The sequence below is a fragment of the Aedes albopictus genome, chromosome 1, assembly GCF_035046485.1.
Source record: "Aedes albopictus strain Foshan chromosome 1, AalbF5, whole genome shotgun sequence".
In the NCBI taxonomy this organism is placed as follows: Eukaryota; Metazoa; Arthropoda; class Insecta; order Diptera; family Culicidae; genus Aedes; species Aedes albopictus.
The window spans coordinates 168,543,175-168,567,810 of NC_085136.1; the positions used below are offsets into that span (position 1 = coordinate 168,543,175).

The following is a 24,636-nucleotide window of genomic DNA, read 5'->3' on the forward strand; positions in this document are numbered from 1 at the left end:
GTTGCGCCTTATGTTGCGCCTCATGGGGTCCCCAGTTAGCCTAGTGTTTAAGGCTACGGATCGCCAATCCGGAGACGGCGGGTTCGATTCCCGGTCCGATTCCCGTTCATTGGACAATGTACAAATTCATGCAATGGCAGGCAAAGAAAGCCTTTTAATTAATAACTGTGGAAGTGCACAAAGAACACTAAGTTCAAAAGAGGCAGGCCATGTTCCAATGCGAACGTTGAGCCATAAAGAAGAAGATGGAGGCGCGTAGACACTTCGTTTAGCTTCCTTTTCTGCTGCTAGCAATGCACGGCACTTTACACCGCTACAATCTATGGCGACGTTCTGAAGTTTGGGGTGCCTTGGGGTTGCGCCACGTGGATTTCTGGTGCCTGCTCACATCTCGGTCCTGCTGATGTAGTGACAGCGGTTGCGTGTCGGAATTCGCTTGATTGAGATGACAGGACCTTTATCATTGTTTTCGTGTGATCAGAAAGATAGAATTTATTCATTTTAAATACAACTACAGTATAAATCATACACCTAATACCTAAATATCTAAAAAATCTACGCATCCATTTATTTTACATGGCGAGTATCAATCAGTGCAGCAGGAGCGGTCAACGTAGGATACGTCTTTAACCGTTGCAGCTCTAGCATTGTTCCAAGCTCCAGTATTTGGGCGTGTTGCGCCTGGACCAGTCGCACCCATCGAGCACGATCCACTATGGCCGTCATCCGTGCCTGTGCTGCCTTTTGCTCGATTTCTTCCATTTCGGAATCCTTTTGAAGATGCTGCTCAGTAACATCCACGTTCAGTTCTTGAGTTTGCTTATCCAGCACCTTGTTCTCTTTGCGTTTGATGACGATTTTGTCCTCTAACTCCTCAACAGACTTTTTCCTATAAAAAGTAACATTCATTTGAATAAGATTACCATTTAGATTTCACAACCCGGGTACTTACACCTCTTGAAGCATTTTCTCTTGAGCGAATATGGTGTTCTCAATTTCCCTCTCCAACGCCAGCTGACCGAGATCCTCAAAAACGCCCATCTCCTTCCGCTTCAGCCAGTCTTGCACTTCCTTCGTTATCTTACACTTTTCAATCATCTTCACCTGATCTTTCATATCGCGTATCTTCAGCTTCAACGCTTTGTGGTCCCATTCTTGGGCAATGATTTTCCTCCTGAACTGAGCTGCATTGATCATGGCTTTGAGCTTCTTCGAGCCAGCTTGTTTTATTACGACGTTGATGTCGTCCACATCGGTACGATGAATCAGAATACAATTGTTGAAGTCGACCATCTTTCCGGAGATGGGAACTTCTATGAGGCCACGTTTCATTACAATTTGTACGTTTCGGTTAGTGGAATCCTCGAACTGAAATAATTGTGGAAAAAAAGTTCGTGAATAGTGTTGGAAGTGTTTGTATTGCTATATCATATGGCATTTGTATGACGTTCCGGAAAGTTGCCTTCTTTTCAGCATACTTTCACCGGTACGGTAAATTCTTCTCAGATATAACCAATGTTCTGATATACTGCAGTGCGAATAAAGATTCGGATCACTACCAGTCATGCAGACGCTCAAAGCTTACGGCGGTTATTGCCACGCACCGAAGTTAAAGCCGCGGCTTATCACCGAGCGACTGCGAAACAAAAAGTGGCTCAAGATCACGGCCAGCTGCATGTAGATGCTGTACCAATGGAAGAGCAGCTTGGTGCAGTTACTATTGAAGATTACTGGAGGGACATCCGATCCGCCATAGGCAGTAGTACTACCGTAGTACCGTAGTGGCTCCAAATGCATAAACGGTTAGTACGATGGTGAAGGCGAACAGTTTACAATGAGAAGAATGTAGCGAACATGTTGCAACATCGTACGAGAGCGGACAGGCGTGGAAATGATAGAACTTTCCCGAAGGAAGAAGCGCTAATAGGCAGAAAGAGATCTCGAAACTATGGAAGAGCTGTAGCGTGGTGGAACAAACGTTCTACAGCAGCTGAATCGCTCACGCAGAGGCTTTGTGGTGGGCTTCGTGGCCGTGCGGTTAGAGGCGTCAGTCGTCTGGCCGTATCGTAAGCCTCGGAGTGTGGGTTCGATTCCCGCTCCAGTCGATGAAAACTTTTCGTCAAACGGAAAATTCTCCACTGGACCACTGGGTGTTTCGTGTTGTCCGTTGTCTCATGTTTGTAATTGTTCAGTCTGTGCAACCTCTGGTTGAAGACAGTGTAGTGACTTTTTTTTGTGCGACATGTGATCATTAGTGAAATTTTGAAGGAAGTGTTATAACTGGCACGAATACGGACTCCCGGATAAACTAACACAATTGATCAAAGCGACGATGGATCAAGTGATGTGTGTAGTTCGAGTACGAGTACGAATACCTTTAAATTAGGGTTACAGCAAGCTGAAGAGTCTTTATGGCTGTCCAGAAACCACGTGGTCATTTTTCTGGATATTTTCAACCTCGCCTTCCCCTGCGTTATTTTTTGCTCATGCAAAAAAAAAAAAGTTTGTATGGACCGTGGTCTTTGGCAACGTAGTTCGTCGATTTGCTTGATTTCGCTAATGGCATTCCCAGGTAACATTCATTCATTTATTTAGTTCACATCAAATTCATGATATTACTGAATCAACAATTTGCCGCCATAATACTCGATTTGCAGCTGCAGCTCTCCATCCTCGGTCACGCCCAACACTCGCCAGATCACGCTCCACCTGGTCCGCCCATCGTGCTCTCTGCGCTCCACGCCTTCTTGTACCAACCGGATGGTTAGCAAACACCAACTTTGCAGGGTTGTTGTCCGGCATTCTTGCAACATGCCCTGCCCACCGTATCCTTCCAGCTTTGGCCACTTTCTGGATACTGTGTTCGCCGTAAAGTGCAGCGAGCTCGTGGTTCATCCTTCTCCGCCACACACCGTTCTCCTGCACACCGCCGAAGATCGTCCTTAGCACCCGTCGCTCGAAAACTCCGATTGCTTGCAGGTCCTCCTCGAGCATCGTCCATGTCTCGTGTCCGTAGAGAACCACCGGTCTTATTAACGTCTTGTACATGGTACATTTGGTGCGGGGGTGAATCTTTTTTGACCGCAGTTTCTTCTGGAGCCCATAGTAGGCACGACTTCCACTGATGATGCGCCTTCGTATTTCACGGCTCACGTTATTGTCAGCCGTTAGCAAGGAACCGAGGTAGACGAATTCTTCTACCACCTCGAAAGTATCCCCGTCTATCGTAACATTGCTGCCAAGGCTTGTCCTGTCTCGCTCAGTCCCACCTACCAGCATGTACTTTGTCTTAGCCGCATTCACCACCAGTCCGACCTTTGCTGCTTCACGTTTCAGGCGGGTGTACTGTTCTGCCACCGTTCCAAATGTTCTGGCAATAATATCCATGTCATCCGCAAAACAGACAAATTGGCTGGATTTCGTGAAAATCGTATCCCGGCTGTTGAGCCCGGCTCGTCGCATAACACCTTCCAGGGCGATGTTGAATAGTAGGCAGGAAAGTCCATCACCTTGTCGTAGTCCCCGTCGAGATTCAAATGAACTGGATAGTTCACCCGAAATCCTTACGCTGTTCTGCACACCGTCCATCGTTGCTCTTATCAGTCTAGTCAGCTTCCCGGGGAAGCTGTTCTCGTCCATAATTTTCCATAGCTCTGTGCGGTCGATACTGTCGTATGCCACTTTGAAGTCGATGAACAGGTGATGCGTTGGGACCTGGTATTCACGGCATTTCTGGAGGATTTGCCGTACGGTGAAGATCTGGTCCGTTGTCGACCGGCCGTCGATGAAACCGGCTTGGTAACTTCCCACGAACTCATTTACTTTAGGTGAAAGACGACGGAAGATGATCTGGGATAGCACTTTGTAGGCGGCATTTAAAACGGTGATCGCTCGAAAGTTCTCACACATTAACTTGTCGCCTTTCTTGTGGATGGGACAGATTATCCCTTCCTTCCACTCCTCCGGTAGCTGTTCGGTTTCCCAGATCTTGACTACTAACTGGTGCAGACAGGTGGCCAACTTTTCCGGGCCCATCTTGATGAGTTCTGCTGCGATACCGTCCTTACCAGCCGCTTTGTTGTTTTTGAGCTGGTGGATGGCATCCTTAACTTCCCTCAGCGTGGGAGTTGGTTCGTTCCCGTCCTCTGCTGCACCAACATAGTCATTTTCTCCGCTGCCTTGGTCCTCCGTGCCTACATTCTCTTCGCCATTCAGGTGCTCGTCGAAGTGCTGCTTCCACCTTTCGATCACCTCACGTTTGTCCGTCAGGAGGCTCCCTTCCTTATCCCTGCATATTTCGGCTTGCGGCACGTAACCTTTGCGGGATGCGTTGAGCTTCTGGTAGAACTTGCGTGTTTCCTGTGAACGGCACAGCAGTTCCATTTCCTCGCACTCCGCTTCTTCCAGGCGGCGCTTTTTCTCCCGGAAGAGACGGGTCTGCTGCTTCCGCTTCTGTCTGTATCGCTCCACATTCTGTCGGGTTCCATGTTGCAGCATTACCGCCCGCGCTGCATCCTTCTCCTCCAGAACCGCTCTGCACTCCTCGTCGAACCAATCGTTTCGTCGACTCCGTTCTACGTACCCGATAGTGCTCTCGGCTGCGTTGTTGATGGCTGCTTCCATTGTACTCCAGCAGTCCTCTAGAGGGGCCACATCGAGCACACCCTCGTCCGGCAACGCTGCCTCGAGATTCTGCGCGTATGCGGTGGCGACATCCGGTTGCTTCAGTCGCTCTAGATCGTACCGGGGCGGCCGCCGGTAATGTACGTTGTTAATAACGGAGAGTTTTGGGCGCAGTTTAACCATCACCAGGTAGTGATCGGAGTCGATATTAGCGCCACGATAGGTCCTGACGTCGATAATGTCGGAGAAGTGCCGTCCATCAATCAGAACGTGGTCGATTTGCGATTCCGTTTGTTGTGGTGATCTCCAGGTGTAACGATACGGGAGGCTGTGCTGGAAGAAGGTGCTACGAATGGCCATGTTCTTGGAGGCGGCGAAATCGATGAGGCGTAGGCCATTTTCGTTCGTCACCTGGTGGGCGCTGGACTTTCCAATCGTCGGTCTGAATTCCTCCTCCTGGCCTACCTGAGCGTTTAGATCCCCTATGATGATCTTGACGTCGTGGTTTGGGCAGCGGTCGTACTCGCGTTCGAGCTGCGCGTAAAATGCGTCTTTGTCATCATCAGTGCTTCCGGAGTGAGGGCTGTGCACGTTTATTATGCTAATGGTGAAGAATCGGCCCTTGATCCTCAACCTGCACATTCTTTCGTCGATCGGCCACCAACCGATCACGCGCCTCTGCATGTCGCCCATCACTATAAAAGCTGTTCCCAGCTCACGTGTGTTGCCGCAACTCTGGTAGATGGTATGATTACCTCTAAACGTTCGCACCATAGATCCTGTCCAACACACCTCCTGCAGCGCTACGATTCCGAACCCGCGATCCTTCAGTATATCGGCGAGTATACGGGTGCTCCCGATGAAGTTGAGAGATCTGCAGTTCCACGTACCGAGCTTCCAATCGCAAGTCCCTTTTCGTCGCTGTGGTCGTCGCCATTGGTATCGGTTCGCATTCTTCTCTTGTTGATTTTCCGGTGCTAGTCTTTTTTACGGCTGGCTCGCAGGGCCTGACACCAACCCACTAACCCAGGGAGCTGGGCTTACCTTCCCGGAAGCTACGGGTTCTGCATTGGCATTTCCTCCAACTACAGTGCTAAATAGCTAGGCTCGAGCGCCAGTCTTCGCCGGGGGTGGTGTTTTTAATGGGCGCCCAGGAGATAATATTTTACCTGAGCTTCCACCCCCAGCTAACAGTGAAGGTTGAATAACAGCTTGTTAAGCCAAAATCAAGCTCCAAATCAAGCTCAAGAGTGGCTCATCCATCTGTTGTACAGCAACAATGTTTGTTGGGCTGATGTTATAGCTCCTATATTTCAATTAATGGCGACTAAAGAATTGAGACAAGAGCAGTGGAGTGGATGGAGGACGATCTGCGGACACATCGCAGAATGGGTGGTTGAAGGCGCACAGTCATGGTCTGAGCCTAATGGAGACGACTGATACGTACAGCAGGATACCAACCTTAGTCTGATCGGTATGGTCCGGAAAAGTAAGTACTTACCTTTTTGTTCAACAAATCTTGTAGTTTAGACTCGAGTGCCGTTAGTGAATTACGTTTCGAAGTTATTTCCTTCTGAAATGCATTCAAGGCTGCTTCCGAATCTGCTAATTGAATTTCACAACTTTTAAGCTAAAAATAAACGATAATTCATTTTTAAATAAGTGGATGAAAGAACTCGGAAGTCATTACCCGAAATTCACTTTCCATCTTGATGCGTCTCATTTTGCAGAGCGTTTGCCACAGATTGGTGTCCATCCCGGCAGGGGCGTTCGACATTTGATCTAAACCGTCACAAGCTGCAAGATATTCCACGCATTCCTGCGGCAGAAGAATGTTGCTTGGCTGTGTGGCTTTCCTTGCAGTGATTCGTTTGGCAAGATCTTGAAATATCGACACAGTCACTACCGCTCGTAGTTGAGCCTTGGGTCGCTTTCTAAAACAACATATTAAACAACAATTGCTAAATACTAAAAGAATGAAAAGTGAAACTTACTTGAAAATCTTGTAAGCCTGATCAACTATCGCCGATTGAGCCGTGTCGGAAAAGTTTATCTTAAACTGCTTATCCAGCAGCCGATCCTTTGTGCTCAGCGATTCGTATGTATTCTTATAGTCATTGACCTTGTCCTGGAGTTCGCCCATGGTTTCAGTAAGTGTGTCGATGTGTTTAGCACTGGAATCGATCTCTTCGCGCAGCAAGTTTGCCAGCCGATCGTAAACTAGCCGCTGATGGTTGTAAAACGTGTTTCGAAGGATTCGCATTTCTTCCTCCCTGATGGCAGCTTCGATGCGAATTTTGTCCAGCAGACATAAGCCGACCTTGGTGTTGAACTTTTTAATTTGATCTTCCAGGCTTTCGATGATTTGTGATTTTTCCGATTCGAGGATCTTCTTGTATCGTGTACGTTCCTTGTGTAGAAATTCAATTTGCTCTTCGTATTCTTTGACTTCACGCAGGTCTGTTTCGTTAAAATACTGAGCGTCTTTTCCCGTTTCCTGTAAAGCATATAGTCAAGTATCATTAGAGCTAGTTTGGCTTACAAATATATCACACTGCTTTATCTTCTTAACTTCGTGCAGAGAACCTAAAATTGCCGGCATGAGGTTGGTAGCCCATTAACGGAAGGAAATGAAATGATTGAAAGGTGGGAACACTATTTCAAAGAACACCTAATACATACTTAATGAAACCGTAGGAACGGAAGACTATGGCAGTGGTGAGAACTATTACGTCAGTGCAACTGAAAGCGGACAGCTATACCTCCTACAGTGAGGAGAGAACGAAGTACTAAAAATGGGACAGTCAATAAGTTACTTACCAGGCAATGTGGAACGGGAGGCGTTTTCTTGATTTCATCCTCCCAGCGATGTTCCAGCACACCGTCCATCATCACCATCAACGCACGATCTTTGAAATCATCTGCCATCAGTTCCTTCTGTCGGCGTTCTCTTTCCGCCTTTTCCTGCGCTATGAGACACTCCATGCTGGGCGTCAGGTAGGGTGCCACTGAAATTTCATGATTCTCCGTTTTGACAATGGTGTCTGGGATCTCATCTGGTTCGAATCTTGGATCGATAATGTCTTCCGGTTGAATTTGAGGTATTTCCAAGAGCTTTGAAATGATTACCAGTTCGCTTTGTATCACTCGTAGGCGAGCGTTCCTTTTTAGGACCATGCTCATTTCGGTGTCTTTCAGAGCTTTGAGCTCATCAAACTTTTTGTTGAAGTAATCTCGAAGCTGCATCATTTGAATCTGTTGGAGATAAAAACGCGGTCACATTGTCATTCACGTTAAGCAGAAACATAATTTCAACGCACATTCCCATAAACTTTTTCGAAATACAGCTGCTCAAAGGTGACCACCTCGAGCTGCTCGAAACGTAACGGAATCGGTTCCACGTACAGGTGCGTCGTAGTGCCGGTGAGAGTTGTATATTTCTTCTGTGCGGCCCGTGATAATACGTCGATCACGTTACCATAGTCCGGATCACGGTTCAGTATCGATTCCAGCTGGTAGGTTGGTGTCGGTTTCCAGGGCAACAGTGCATCGTGGCTAGCCATGAGTTCCGTTTCGCGGTACACCGCCATCTTGGTTAGAAAATCTTGGTCGCGTTCGTTCGGCAGGGAGGGATAGTTTTCCACGGCAAGTTTTGTGAAGATGGATCTGTCAGAAAAGAGTAAAGCATTTAGATTTTTATGGCAAACTTAATGCTCTCGTATCTTACCGCACTTTCACCGGTTTCCGTTCCATTATGCTCCAACATTTCTGGATTATCATTTCATTTATTTTTTCCTGTCTTACAATGAAACTCAATAGTTTTCCATGCTCTTCTTCCCGTTCAATTTTTGCCTTAAATTATTATTTGTAAAAATTGATAACTGTTATTTACAACAAATTAATACAAATGACTACCTTCTCTTTCATTTGCTCCGTTGTTAACTCGTTCAAGTTGAACGCTTGTATGGGAAGCCGTTGCTCATCCGTTGCAACATCATTGGAATCCAGAAGTTTCCTCAGTTTGCTTTTGATTGACTTGAAATCCTTCATTATCTGCACTCGTTCCGATTTGAATTGCAATTTTTCGCTTTCCAGTTTGCTAATACGTTCCATGTCAATCCACCGCGTAAAGGTGAATCCTTTCGGTACGAAGCCAGACGTGGGGTTCTGAAACATTGCCACTACGTCGTCTGTTTCGAGATCTCGTTTCAAATCGTCGCATCTTTGTGCAGCGGCAGCGCTACGATGGTGCTTGGTACACACTATGCATCCCGTGTGACCAAGAGTGATAATGTGCCTGTGGATTAAAAAAAAAGGTTGAAGAAAACCACTCACAATTCCGTCAATCCGTAAGAAAAACTATATATCTGCTGTATGTCCGACGAAGACTGGCGCCTTGAATTTAGCCTATCTGAGTGAAACCAACGATGACGATCTCACATCCAGACTCCGGAAGTACCACCGAGGTCTACAAATTGTCTACATCCGAGTCCCAGTTTGGTTGTGGATGTTATTGTTCGCCGCAGTTCGGAGGCCACATGCTGTCGATATGTCATAGATCACGGAAAGTAAAAATTTCGCGTATACTAGGCGGCGTACGGCAGTATCATCGGCAAAGAGTTATGGATAATCATGGACGGGAGCGGGCTTTGACCAGACTGATCAAAACAGCGATGGATGGTGTGCAAAACTGCGTAAGGGTTTCGGGGTAACTATCCAGTTTATTCGAATCTCACCGGGGACTGCGACAAAGTGCCTACTCTTTAAAATCGCTCTGGAACGTGTGATGCAACGAGCCGGGATCAACAATTGAGGTAAGATTTTCACAAAATCCGGCCAATTTGTGGGCTTATAAGACATGTGGTCATTAACAGACATGAGACATGCAGCATGCTCGAGGAGGACCTGCAAGCACTCGGAGTTTTCGAGCAACGCCTGCCAAAGACGATCTTCGGCAGTGTGCAAGAGAACGGTGTGTGGCAGAGATGGATGAACCACGAGCTGGCTGCACTTTACGGCGAACCCAGCATCCAGAAGATAATCAAAGTCGGAAGGATACGGTGGGCATGGCATGTTGCAAGATTGTCGGATAACAACCCTGTAAAGTTGGTATTCGCTACTGATCCGGTTGGCACAAAAAGGCGTGGAGCTCAGAGAGCACGATGGGCGGACCAGGTGTAGCGTGACCTGGCGAGCATTGGATGCGACCGAGGATGGAGAGCAGCAGCCAGAGTAAAGCATTGTCCAGTTAGAATCCGGACGCAGATAATCACTTATATCTCAGAGGTGGAATAACAAACAGAAAAGGTGAAGCCCTCGAAACAAAGATAATTTACTGTAGTTTCATGAAAAAATATCATTAAAATTATTTAATTTAATTTTTAATACATTTTCTCATTTTTTCCGTCATAACTTCCTTAAAAATCTGCACAATGGTAGTAAATTTTACCATCAACCCCGTCGGCGTATTTGTTTAACAATCAGGTCATCTCTGTAGTGCCCTGAGACCCTCTACCAGTCTGATTAGAATTCCAAAGAAACTTTGCCAAATATTTCTCTTCTTGCGAAATTAAGGACTATTCAGTGAATTCCAAAGAAGCGAAATTTGAGTGTTTTTTCGTTAATAAACACTATCCAACACTGATAACACCACTACACATCTCAGGCTGTCGTGATAGCTCACCAAATTAGTTCAAACCTCTATAGATCCCTTATGTGCATTTTTGAAAAGCAGCACGCGATTCTTGAGGTTATCATCTTTGTACACATTTGGTGTCAAAATCGTGATGTGAGAAAAAGATGTCCAGAGCTCGAACTTCCTGGCAAGTCTTGGAATTTCAAGCAGATTTATCCATGATTATAAACTTCAATCTTCCTTGGACACTTCCTCATGGCATGGTTAACAACATCTGAGCACATCACACATGATGGTTTTGGAGACATTAACGTTTTTCGCGACTATCGTACCTGACCACGCTTAATTTTCAGCGTGTTTGTGCAAGATTTTTTTCCATCACTTGTCTTCAATCTCAAATAACTTTTCACTCGTAGCAAAAAAATCGATGAAATTTTCACCACCAATAGAGGACTTGTTTATGATCAGACTGCTGTAAAAAAGATATGATTATGATCATTGAGAGCGTCACAATAAATTATCCTTTGCGTCCGGATTCTAACTGGACAATGCTTTATTGTGGCGTACTAAATGTGATGTTGAGCAAATAAATGTATGTATATAAGTAGTTCGAGTAGAAGGTCCAGCACGCCAAAGCCCTGCATTATCGCGGTAAGCCCCACAGGCTTCGCTAACGATCGAGAATATCTTCACCCTCTCGGTCATCCATTGCTTGGCACGGGTAGCTTCACACCTTGCTGGATTACCTAATGGGTTACCTTGTTTGGTGATCTAAGCCGGTAGCTACATGGCAAATGTACCATGTGCAAAACGCTAATAAGACCGGTGGTCCTCTACGGACAAGAAACATGGCCCATGCTCGAGGAAAACCTGCAAAAACTCGGAGTTATCAAGCGACGTTTGCTTGATGATCTTCGGCGATGTGAAAGAGAACAGTGTATGGCGGTGAATGATGAACCACGAGCTCGCTGCACTGTACGGCAAATAAATATGTGTATGTAATCGAAATCGATTGAAACTTTCTGAAAAAAAAAATGATAGGAATACTTACTGATGCGATGGGTCACATCGGGCCAGCCTAACGCCCATCCTTGTACGATCGTGCGCCAAAAAGTAGGCAAGCAGCTTGTCCGATACTGCATCGTAGATAGTGACTAGCCCGTCCGTTCCCCACGTGACGAGATGAAATTGATCGACGAGAACTTGGAACTGTGGCACTTGATGTTTCACCTTGATGGTTGCACAAATGTGAACTGTTAGTTGTCCTGTTGGTTCTTCGACGTCCAATTCAATGACATCAATTTCATTCGATAGCAGACAAACGGCATACAATCGTTTGGACCCACCGGATTTGTATGCTAATTGAGAGTAGCTTTTTGGCGCAATGCCTTTTTCTTCGCGACGAAGCCCATCCTTAGTAGAAAGCATAACTCGGATAATTTCACTCGATGGGTCCAAGCCATTTTCAGATAAGGTGCCTACAATCGACATGACATCTTCATGAATTTCGAAAGAGCATTGGTGCAGATCTTCTGGAGCTTCATAGTGATGTATGACGTTCATGGTACCGCCGGGAAAACCTTTGATGAAGAATACATTTAGTTTCTCATCAAATACAGCCATGTGGGATCCATCGGAGCAAAACAGTATAGAATCAATTGCGACGTGACTAAGATGGAAGCTGGTGAGTTCACACGGTTCAGTTGGATTGTAGAAAGATAGCAGAGAAACTATTCCTTCTAGTGTTCCAACTGCTATAAAAGGATACGCAGGGTTTTCAACCACGCACTTCACAGTTGGAGTGCTGTGCTCTGATATTCTAGTTCCAGTTTTTGTATCGATTGCTACCAATTGATTCGATACCTTACAGGCTATCAGTATCTCGCCCAGTGGTTTTAGCAAGACAAAATTTGTCATTTGGCAGTCGAACTCTCGGGCCGTGATGAATTCCACATTCCGGAAATCATTATCCACCACCGTTCGAACGAGGTTCCCATTTATTGTAGTACCGTAGAGTCCCTCACTGGCCGAATAGAGCATCAACAGTGAGTATGGTTCTGGAGGTTTCGTTGTCCATAGCTGGTTCCAGGTCCCTTTTTGGCGCTTATAGTAGCTGACATTTCCGGAGGAATCACTCAGCAGAAGTCCTCCTTTGCAGTAGAAGATAAGCGGAGGGAACATGTACGGATCTTCTGTAGGTTTGATAATTTGGTTCAATTGGCCTGATGCTGCTGAAAACTGAAGAGATGAGATATGAATGATGTACATAAATTTCAACTGGTTTTATGGAGAGGGTTGTTGTAACAATTCATACAATATTTGAGGATGGTAAATGATGAGAAACGATTGCCATTCAATGCATCAACCTATCCACCGAAATTCTTACTTTGATGCTCTGGGATGACCTGACTGAAATGAGCACTTCTTGGCCAGTCTTATGTTATGGTGTAGAAGAAACGTAATGTCTAGATATCACATGCATACAATGAATGACCCTCGTTTGAGTAAAGGTTAGGGAACCGTAGATTGAACCATGCAGTTCATGGATAAAAACTAAACTTCTTTCAGTGTTTCCTTCAAACAGAATACATACTCACACTGTAGACACTGCCCCATTTGTTCACGATCATCAGTGTCCCATCGATGGAGAAGGTCGCATCCAGCGGGGCAGCCTCTTTTCCGAAGGGAAGCTTCACAACTTTTTCGATGAGTCTGGCTATGCGAACATTTCCGTGGATTTCCCACAGGGTCACGTGTGCTTGACTGTAGGCCAATTGGCAAACTGTTATCGTAGATGCCGGACTACACATAAGCAGCTGTTTGTCAGTGTTGATGTCGGTCTTTCTTTTGATGAGCATTTCCTTGTTTCTCCAAACGTAAACTTCGATGCTGTAGTCCGGAATACCAGTCATCGCTAGAAGATATTCGCCTTCCGTGAAGCACAGCGATACGTAGCTGCAAGCTTTTCCGTCTAAAGAAAATGAAATGAGGATTTAGATTTATCAAGTTTGGGTCAATTCAGCGATTCTTAAATAATATCGAAGTTCCATCGTCATAATGTCTTAACCCGTTTAACTCCAGGTGAAAATTGGAAATTAACCTTTACGTACCCGACCCCCGACCAATAATTTTCAAAATGCTGGCATTTCAGAGATATTACTGATTGTACTGTGGTCGGGGGTGGGGGAGATGTCTGCACAGAAAAAAACTGTTGTGTAATATTACATCTAAACTGCTGCAACCCGATCAATACGTCGGTTGATGTCTGACCAAAGTCTACGCTCCATACAAATTTCGAAAAGTTTGTATGGACAAAAGTCTAAGAGGGGAGAGGGGGATCTGAGATTGCCAAAAATGAGTGTACGTCTACGTAGTTTATGGACAGCGCCTAAGTTCAATCTGGAATTCTCCTAAATGCTCCTAATGAAATTAGGGAATGATTTCAAGAGCTGTTGCATGGAATTATTGTGAATTTTCTGTGTTCCTTATAAAGTATCTGCATGACTTCATTGAGGAATTCTTCCAACAATTTCTTAAGGAATTCATCAAGGTGGTCTTTCTCCAATTATTCCTCAAAGGAATAAATTTCTTCAAAGGAAATTTTCTTCTGGGAATCCTAAAAGAAACAAAAAAAACACTTCTGAAGACATTCCACAAGTTAATATGGAGGTATCTCATAGAGAATTTGTGAAGAAATTCCCGAATTACCTTACATTACCTTAGGAATCTCAGAAGTACTTTCTGGAGGAATCTCGGAAGTAATACCTGGAGGACTCCCGAAACTCATGGAGGAACCCCGGAAGGAATTCCATGAGTAATCACGGTACGAATTCCGAGCCTCAAAAGGTTTTCCCAGAAGAACACCGAAATGAACTCTTTGGAAACCTCATGAGAATTGCTTGGGGGAATTACAAAAAGATTTCTTGGTTAAAACTCTGAATGAGAGAACGAACGAATGAATTCTGATTACTGATAGAAAAATCGTGATAATCTTGGTAGAAACTCTAGAAGAAATTTAGAACGGAAAAAGGTAAATCCCAGAAGAAACTCCTTAAGAAGTCTCAGAAGAAACTCCTGATGATAAAAGATGAACCAGCAACGGGCTGCAGATCTCCCTAATAAAGACACCTAACTCCTGATGAATTCCCAAGGTTTAGATTGTTTTTCTTCGAAAACTTCGCATCCATTTTCAAAAGATAACTCAACAGAATGGTTCGAGATAACAGAGGAACCCTTTAAATAGCACTATTCTATTCTATTCTAGTGCTTGCACAGCCAGTATTGAAAAGCATCCTGGAAATATCAAAATTGCTTTTCATATTTTCTTGTCAGCATTAATATTTGCAACAAATCAGAAATTTGACACAAATATTAAAATGGCCAGGCCCACTGTGAAGACTAATGGGTTGGAAGATAATTCAAAAAATTGAGGCAATCAGGTTGTCCACTTATGAATAACATGATTGACAAAACTTTTCGATTTTAATGAAGGATAAAACGGGGACAACCGTACCAACCGTTTTAGTTTAGAGGAATAGGTTTAGAACAGAAAATCGTTGGGAGTGGCGCAGCTAAGAGGGTTAATGCACACTCCGTAATAGTTGGCGTCTTTTTTCCAGGGATGGGGCACAGGTCTTTTTCCTTGTGCCCTGGCTTCAGAGCCTAGGCTTAAGCGCCATTACTCGCTCTCTGAAACGAGAAAAGAAAAATGCTTGTTCCAAGACCTTTTTAAAGGCCTTGAAATTGGAGGGATGCGTGGATATACCTTCTGTGACTAGGTTAAAGAGCCTTTAGTCGACCTTACCAATGATGAAAAGGTTTGTGGGGAGGGGCCGGAACAGTAGTTTGGAAAGATCTTACCAACTTTATGGACTGCAATCACAGAGGAACCCTTAGAATAGCACTTCTACAAAAGAAAAAATGATCTTATATATATCGAATCCTATGCTTTCCACGCTTTAAGGTGTCAATAAAAATATTATTCAAGCATATTAGAAATTTTCGGGAAAATGTATTGTTAAAAGAAATGACTGTTTCAACAAATGTTTAATAAGCTATAAGTTTTCGTAAAACTAATTTAAAATTTCTTATCTTAAGCTTTTTCAATCCGTTTTCGTTCTAGCGATGCCATGGCTATGAATTTATGAATATACATGAGTTATAAAGAAGAGGGAAAGCAGACAGAAAGTAACATAGTAGGAGGAAAATGACGGGCCAAAGATTGAACCCAGGACCTTCTACATACGAATCGAAAGCAGTAGCCACTAAACCACCAAGCAAACCACAACGGAACTGATCCTAAACTGGACTACTTTTCTGACATGAACAAATTGACCATATTTATTTTATTTTTTTGATGCACAGGGGGGTCATAGGGCCAAGTCTCCAATACAAGTCCGAGAACTCGTATCGTCCATAATACACCTTTGACATTGGGAGTAGGCATTGCAACCTCTTTAGCCATGCGGCTTTTAAGTTTTGCGTAACCTTAAGGACAGACTTGTTGGAATCCCAAAATGGCCGCCACAATGGCCGACTTTGACACCTACTCACGATTTCGAAGGCACAAATCTCTTTGTAAACAAAACCAGTGCACCTGAGCTTCTCATTTTAAGCTTATTACAAGTGAGCAAGAACAGAATAATGAAATACACTGTTGTTTGAAGCTTGCTTCTTGAGATTTGTGCGTCTGAAGTTCTGATGCACTATTGAAGCGTGATTTCAAGGCGTTTGTCCTTAAGGATGAGGAAAGGTGGGAGATTGATTATGCATATTAAGCTGTGAAAGAATGTGTTGTTAATTAAATAGTCAACGTTATTTACCTTTGTGAAATTTTACACAAACTGAACAAGCTTGACGATATAGTGCTTGATATTCAGTGAACCGTTTATGCTAGTTCTTCTTGTTTTTATTGTTCTTGCGTCTTCAATATTGGAAGCTTGGTTAATAATAATTAAAAAAATAGAAGGACAAATTGTGTATCAACTTCCTTCCTGCAAATAGAAATCAAATATATCAAAAACAACAAAAAAGGACCGTGACGCTTCTTCGTTTGAGGTTCTTGTTGGCATCACGAGTGTGAATCTTTCTCTGTAGAGTGAAGATGCATTTAAGACCCGAGACCTGACAGCAATGAAGCTGATCCCAAGGTTGTGCCTTTGCCCAGGGACATGCACAAATTGACCAAATTAAAGGTAGAACTAAAACTAAAACGTAAATTTACAAATTCACTTAAGCGCCTAATCGTTTTTTAATCTTCCTGGCTAACTTGCTCAGGACGGGTCTTTCACGGAACCTAACTCAAAAGACCAAACGTCTAACTCTACAAATCGAGCTTGTAATTATTTAAATACGGCAGTGCTTTGTATTCTTACAAATGATGGTAGGTTAGAAGGTTAGTTCGTGCTCTACAAAGGCTTGTTTGAAAGCTTAATTCGTTCTGGCCTTATTGTGGTTGGTAACTGCTGGGAGACATGCGTCTAAGGAGGCGCATGGTCCTTTACGCCGATGTTTATTGACGATGAAACGTCAAACGCCGTCGGTTGTTTGTTCTATCTTCTTCGAGCTGTGTTTTAGCAAGCAATTACAAAATTATTGATCTAACTGTGCAGTGATTAATCCTGGATAAAAGAAACACGGGCGACAGCATGCAGAACGACGCGATGCTCTTGAACTCGGATGGCAGTTGGTGGCAGTGGCAGAAAATTATTTTATAAGAAGGAGGTCGTCCGGATGGTCCGGATCAAAGTGATTTTGATTTTAGTGCAAAACAGCTACGTAATAAATATGTTGTATGTGAAGCGATAAAAACCAAGATGAAAACCTAATAAAGTGTGTTTAAATCATATTTAAGTATTTGTTATACATATTTATTCCGAAAAAAAAAAACTGCACAGTAGGGTTCTGGAAATAGATGGGTTTGAGGTTAGGTTAACAACAGAAGACGCTTGCTGTAAAATTACAAGCCCGTTGGAATTAGAATAGTGTAAAAATAAGATCAAACTTAATTTTGTGTCACTTAGCTCGCTGCTACAGGGGATGGCCAAAATGTTTGGGATAGGCAACTTTTTATCTCCCACAAAAAAATTCAACATGTTGTAACTTTTCATAGAGTGCATCAAAAAATCCCAAATTTTGACTGTTTGTCAACCTATTATATGTGCATTATTGGTACAAATTTGGGCTCGATTGATTAATTTTTCGCGAAATTAGAACCGTTCGGGTAAAACACTATTATTTAGACAACTAATTTTTGAACTGTCATATCTCGGAAACCAGTGAACCGAATTGAATGATTTTTTTAACGTTTATCAACAATATATTGATACTTAATACGACGTTATAAAATGTAATATTTTCTCACGGCGAATTAAGTTATACCGGGTTGAAATTTTTACCCATATATAGGAAAATAAGTCAAATTTACAATACCACACAAAAATTAATAAATGTGTTCTTCCTTCAATCTAAATAGGCTCTAATATATCTGATTAGAGATAACTTGAGAACAGAAGTGGAAAATCTTTGGATATCAACACTAAAATATATTGACATTGATGTAAAAAAATACATATTTTCGAGAAAAATCCAAAAAGTGTCAATCCATGATAACTTTTTTCGACGTTTAAAAAGTACATATGTTTTAATAGTTTGTGAAGCATTTACATATTGTTAGTGTACGTTCAAAATTTCATTCAATTCGGTTAACTGGTTTCCGAGATATGACACCTCAAAAATGAGTTGTCTGAAAAATAGTGTTTTACGCAAACGGTTCTAACTCTGCGAAATATTAATCGATCGAGCCCAAACTTGTACCAATAATGCAAACATAATAGGTTGACAAACAGTCAAAATTTGAGATTTTTTGATGCGCTCTATGAAAAGTTATAGCTTGTTGAAATTTTTTGTGAGAGAAAAAAAAGTTGCCTATCCCAAACATTTTGGCCATCCCCTGTATATGTCGGCGTTAAATGACACAAAATTACATGGGTTTTTTATGAGGAAAAACTTTGCCGAAGACAGTGTGGCGTTTTTCTATCCGTTTTAGAGTTATTCACAATTTACTTTTTTTTTTTTATCAGTATTAACGAGATTTTTAGCCCTAGGCTAGTTCATCTCGGGACCCACGCTTTACTTCCCTTCCGAAGAAAGAACCCACATTTTGCGAGTTTGTCGGGAGTGGGATTCGATCCCAGGTCCTCGGCGTGATAGTCAAGTGTTCTAACCATCACACCAGGTCCGCTCCACGATTTTACTATTTGGTAAAATTCGAATTTTTGGGTATTTTTCTAAAAATGTCACATAATAACTTCCCAAAAATACATACAAAGTAAAAAAAATCACGAATGCTCAACAAGTTGTTGTCCTGATTGTGTTATGGAATTATGGTGACATCATTAATTGATTTTTTTTATTCTATCCCTTCATATAGAAATTAACTAGCAAAGATTTCTTAAAAAGCTATCTCTCTTGACAAGCTTCATACTGCCTACTGTTTTCTTCAAAGATATTCTCCACAAAATGTTGAGCCATATTTTCGCGTTTATCTTACTTTCCTGTCGATATTATCAATTATTTTTCTACACGAAGACGTATGAGTCTTGGACCAGTGAAACAGCCCAGAAAACAGTGGCAAAATGAATAAAGGCGAATACGTTGATCCATACCAAATTCAAATCGCGATTACGAACATCTTACGTAAAAATACCAATGTTTAGATACTAAGTTCCATTCTTAGTTACATTCTAAAAAGCAGAGCATGCCTTTTTTGTTGGAGTATGATAGTAACAGCCCCCTGGTAACGAAGACGATCGTGGATGAGTAACAGGGTTCCGGTCAATGATGGCATTAATGACGACGACTTGTGTTGAGTTTGTATGTATGATAAAGGAAAACCCAACGAAGCATAATTGTGCACGAAAATGTTTGTTATTGTTTAGTCCGTACTAGTTCGCTGCAAAGTAAAGATGTTTGTTGACAAACGTATTCCGCGTACTTAATTCTTTCTTCGTATCACGCGAATCCCGGGACGGGTATTGTCCGGTCGAACGGTAGTGTAACCGTGTCCACTGTGCCTGGGTTTCCATCATTTTTTACATTTACTGACTTGAACTATCTTATCAACACCGAAAATAAGATACACCGAGGCAAATTGAAACGGGTGGATAAGATGAACTAGGGAGTTAACGTAGTGTTATCCAAGGTTAGAACAATTTGATTATCATAACACACACACGGCAGACAATAAGACAAGGTAGGCTATTATTGGCAAACAACAGTTTTGGACGTAAACAAGTGACGTCATTTTTATCGTCCTATATGTTGATCAAAATGATAGGGACTACTAGAACGTTTTATTCATGTCTTTGAACGATTTGAAAAACATCATTGAAAACCAAAACGGCATGTTTTGCGGAATGTATCACCTTCTAAATGATATAGAAAATGTGCCGTGCGTTTGATTGTGTATTATGCTCGTTTAACCTTTTGGAGCCGATTTTTTCGCCGCTGTCGACGCAACCTCGCTGGTGTCGAACACGTTTGTTATGCTCGGTTTCATCGCCGGGGTCATATATGACCCCTCCGGCTCCAAAGGGTTAAACCATTGTCAGTACATAACCGTTAAAAATGCCATGGCCTACTGAGGTATCTCAAAATGGTACCTAATGATAAACTTTCTCGCTAGAAGGTACCTTTCTACATAAAAAAATGGATTTGTCAACGGAAACGGAAAATTCAATAAATGGTGCCACCATGATTCCTAAACACAATGAAGACATGTTGAGTGTACATGATTTTTTACTTTGTATGTGTTTTTGGGCAGTTCTATTGTGATTTTTTTTTAAAAACCTAAAAATTAAAATTTTACCAAATAGTAAATCGTCAATAACTCTAAAACGGATAGAAAAAAAACGCAATGCTGTCTTCGGCAAAGTTTTTCCTCATAAAATTTCCTATATTTTTATGGAAATTGTTTTAAATTAGCATAAGGTTCAGATACTTTTTATGATGGGTAAAATGCACAGTACATCAAAAAATGACAAATTTTAGTAAATTCAAAAATTCAGTATCAAAAAGTTAGCTGCAAAACATGTCGTTAATTATTTTTACCAGGTACTTTGGATCCATATCAAGCTTAAAAAAATATAAAAATAGTGGGTATTGCCAATTTTTGTACGGTAAAAAATATTTGTATGAAATTTGTTACGAAAAATGGCCATTTTTCAAAAATCTCGCCGGGGCGACCTCTAAACGTCATTTCTGGAAGTTGCCGTCATACAAAAGTTTGTTTCTTACACCCTTAGCTATCATTTGCAGGGTGAGCCCCCAAGGTTTTCGACCATGTGCAATTTTGGGACAACCTATTGAACAGTCCTTATTACGCTTAGATCAAACTGAAAACCCTTCTTTGCAACTTTACTTAAAACAGTATCCTTTTAAGCGGTCCAGATCGTGAGATATGCAACGCCCTGACGCTGAGCTCATTACAGCAGCGCTAAGGCCACGTAGTAAGTGATTCTCTTACTAAATTACTTTGTACAAGAAAACTTTTATTCTTCCGAGCAACTTTGCCGAAGTCAGATTTTTTCTGATTGGTCCAGAATGCGAGATTTAAAACGTTTAGACTATATTTGTAGTTTCTAAGAATTATAGCGCCATGCAGCGAGTGATTTTTGAACTAAATTGATTTTTTTTTTGCGAAAGCTCTTAGTCTCCTGAGCAACTTTGCCGAAGACAGTATCCTCACAGATGTCTGTGGTATCCTTCTTAGTCGTCCAGAATGCGAGATATACGACGTTTAGACTAAACTAGCGAGTGATTCTCGAACTACATTGTGGAAGCCCTTAGTTTTCTGATCAACTTTGCCGACGAGTTTCCTTCTAAATTGTCAAGAACGCGAGATACAGTGTCAGACAAAACAATAATACTACCGATCCTTCCTATTGGATAGGATAGAGAACGTAATCCTTCAGAACCAGTTCATCAGCCGTGCACGGAACTACAGGGGGTGGCCAAAATGTTTGGGATAGGTAACTTTTTTTCTCTCACAAAAAAGTTCAACGTGCTGTAACTGTTCATAAAGTGCATCAAAAATTCTCAAATTTTGACTGCTTGTCGACCTATTATATGTGCATCATTGGTACAAATTTGGGCTCGATTGGTTAATCCTTCGCGAAGCTAGGACCGTTCTCGTGAAACACTATTTTTCAGATAACTTATTTTTGAACTGCCATATTTTGGAAACTAGTAAACCGAATTGAATAAAATTTTGAACTTTTATCAACAATATATTGATAATTATTTCGACGTTTTAAAATTTAATATTTTCTGGCGACGAATAAAGTTATAGTGGTTTGACATTTTCACTAATTTAGAGGAAAATAGCTCAAATTTACAATATCACACAAAAAAAATCTAAATGTGTTCTTCATTTAATCTAAATTGGCTCTAATATAACTTTCTATAGATATTTTGAGAACAGAAGTAGAAAATCTTTAGATATCAAAACTAAAAATTAATCACATTGATGTAAAAAAATTACGATTTTTCGAGAAAGATCCAAAAAGTGTCAATCCATCACAATTTTTTTCAACGTTTAAAAAGTACCTATGTTTTAAAGCCTTTGCATGCATTAGTATATTGTTGATAAACGTTCAAAAAATTATTCAATTCGGTTCACTGGTGTCCGAGATATAGCAGTTCGAAAATAAGTTCTCTAAAAAATAGAGTTTTACGAGAACGGTTCTAGCTTCGCGAAAGATTAACCAATCGAGCTCAAATTTGTACCAATGGTGCACATATGATAGGTTGAAAAAACAGCCAAAATTTGAGAATTTTTTATGCACTCAATGAAAAGTTACTGCTTGTTGATTTTTTTGAGAGAAAAAAAAATAGCCTATCCCAAACATTTTGGCCACCCCCTGTATATGATGCTTAATATTCAGAGAAACTTCCGTGTATTACCCTCAACTTTCCCTAAGAATATTTAATAACATAAGTGAGGTTCCACTAAACAAATGATGTGATGATAATGATTTTTTTTTCGAATTTTCAATTCTCACCTGAGGTTAACCGGGTGTAAAGAAAAAGGGAGTATCTTACAAAGTTCAACCATACCTCCTTCCAGTACGAACAGTACCGCATTGTCCGGATAGGCCACAATGAAAATTCGCGGAAACACACAGCACTCGGCAAATGCGAAAATGGAGAATGTTTTGTGTCCCGCCAGGCATGCGACACCCTCGCCATTGGTTCGGTCCGTCGCCCGGTAGAACGTTTCCTGCTTGCTGATAACATTCATCAGGACGATGTGGCTTCCCATGCCGACGGCCAGGGCATCCCGTGCGATGAAGCATGCCGTTCGAACGTCTCGCGCCTTTATCCAACTGAAAGGATAAGGTTGGTTATTTTGCTGATGAGGTTAACGTTGTGCTAATTTACTCACTTTGTTTTAACGTTTGTCATATATTTCAGAGACATTTTGGATAGTTGGGAATGCGACACCAGAGAGTAGATTGATTGAAAAACTAACTAAAGTTTACACCATTGTTGAGTGGTTGCCGTGGTAATCATGTTGTCGTTTGCTTTCAAGGCTTAGACCAGCCGGCGAGGAATTTTACGCCACCACATGGTTGTAGAGCAAGTTGTCGAGCGACATGCAGCAAAATGAACACCTTACCTACACTGCAAAAACTGCAAATATTCATTTTATGTTTTGTACACATGTAATTTTGCAATTTGTCTGGACAAATGATGTTTATGTGTGACACACATACCGAATTATTTATTGGTATATATCATTTTGATGTGCGACTACACATAAAAACAATACAGAATGGCAAATAAAACCAGTAGATGTGCTCAAATGATTTTTCTATGGGAAAATAAAAGTTTTACTGCACTGCAAAAACTGCAAATATTTATTTTATGTGAAAATACATATCGATGCAATTGACCTTTCCACACATTATTTTTATTACCTAAACTATAATCATGATATTTAATGTTTATGCTTTAGATTAGTTTCACAAATACTTGATATGTGTTAACACCCATAGCAAAAAAATATGTGAGTACACACATAATACCAATGCTTAGTGTCTGTGTCAGCCGTCGGCGACACGCAAAGTGAAAAATGGCGACTAAAACGAGTCTACGAAAAATTGTGCAGCAGGTTTCGCAGCTCCCAGTAGAGATACATTATCAAAATCATCGCGGATATATTCGTCTGGAGCATGGAATAGACATCGTTAATCGCTTCAAATTGAAAAATCTTTGAAAACTTAGGTCAAGAAGAGCGCAATTTGGATCAATCGGAACTGCAAAGTTGACCGATTGGTCACTCACTGGTGGTAAACCACGTGGTAAACAATCGACCAACTTTTCAGTGCCTCTTTCTTAAATAGCTATTGGCTTTGTTTTAAAATCATTTCAACAATTTAAGTTCTTTATGAATGCTTAATTCCCAGTAAAACTTTTATTTTCCCATATAAAAATCATTTGAGCACATCTATTGGTTTTATTTGCCATTCTGTATTGTTTTTATGTGTAGTCGCACATCAAAATGATATATAGGGTATATGTACCATTCCTTGGCCTAATTTGCAAGCCACCTTGACAATTTTGACCATAACTCATGAATTAATAGCACTAGAAATAATATGTCGACCCTATTACACACTCTAGGCAATGCATGTTCCACCAACTGAAAGTAAACTAACGTAAATATTCAAGAATTTAGTTAATTAAGTTGAAAAGATTCGATGCGATGGTATGCAACGTTGGTCTATGGTACAAAAATTGGCCTATTAGTGGATACAACGTTGGCCTATTGATTTCCATGCACTAGTACCACTAATTATCTCATTTTTTCAATATTTCTGCTGAAGTATCATCTCTGTTTGTTCACCAATCTTACTTTTAAATTATATTTTCGGAGCCAAATTTTCAAAAAACTATAAATAAATCACTTAAACTAAAGTTCTTTCTTAATTATGTAACAAAAACAACGCAACCCTATTATTGTGTTATATTTTTACAGTCACCGCACACAAAATCTTTCTTCCTGTTCGTTGTTTCTGGTTCTTACGCAAGAAATGTTGTTGACGTCTTTTTATCACTGTTTTGACATCACTTTACTGATGGGCCAAGATTTGGGTACATAGTGAAAAAAATGTCCTCAATATTCGGCCCACATTCAATTTGTAAAATAGTTATTATTCGTTGAAAACAAATACACAAGCTCAAAATAGCGTCTTTGACCGTCGCATCAAATGTTCAGTTATTGAAAAGTCAATTCGAAATGTTCCAGAATCATGCCATTTATGATCATGTGTATAGACTACCCACTAAGCCGAAGAATCATGGCGTCTACAAAA

At 41.5% G+C, this 24,636-nt stretch overlaps 2 protein-coding genes across 5 annotated transcripts in view; one reads left to right on the forward strand and one right to left on the reverse strand.

Annotated features, from left to right (window-relative positions):
* Positions 1 to 24,636, forward strand: part of LOC109412137 (protein unc-13 homolog 4B) — a 381,313-nt gene that overhangs the window by 178,576 nt on the left and 178,101 nt on the right. The gene's annotated exons all lie outside the window — the stretch shown is intronic.
* On the reverse strand, positions 58 to 22,925 carry LOC109431193 (cilia- and flagella-associated protein 43). The gene is made up of 13 exons (XM_019707410.3): positions 22,704 to 22,925; positions 22,376 to 22,644; positions 12,856 to 13,229; positions 11,310 to 12,496; positions 8,539 to 8,920; positions 8,351 to 8,475; positions 7,944 to 8,289; positions 7,444 to 7,878; positions 6,618 to 7,120; positions 6,314 to 6,557; positions 6,125 to 6,253; positions 953 to 1,368; positions 58 to 889 (listed from the first exon to the last, which is right to left on the reverse strand). The coding sequence occupies exons 1-13, from the start codon at positions 22,736 to 22,738 to the stop codon at positions 568 to 570; spliced, it is 4,767 nt and encodes a 1,588-aa protein (XP_019562955.2). The 5' UTR covers positions 22,739 to 22,925; the 3' UTR covers positions 58 to 567.

Excerpts from the sequence above, each read along its gene's own strand:
- LOC109431193 (XM_019707410.3), bottom strand. The coding sequence starts at position 22,738 with ATGTCTCTGAAATATATGACAAACGTTAAAACAAA. Across the intron at positions 8,476-8,538 it reads CGGAGCAAATGAAAGAGAAG|GCAAAAATTGAACGGGAAGA; the intron begins GTAGTCATTTGT and ends TAATAATTTAAG. Across the intron at positions 6,558-6,617 it reads CAGGCTTACAAGATTTTCAA|AAAGCGACCCAAGGCTCAAC; the intron begins GTAAGTTTCACT and ends ATGTTGTTTTAG.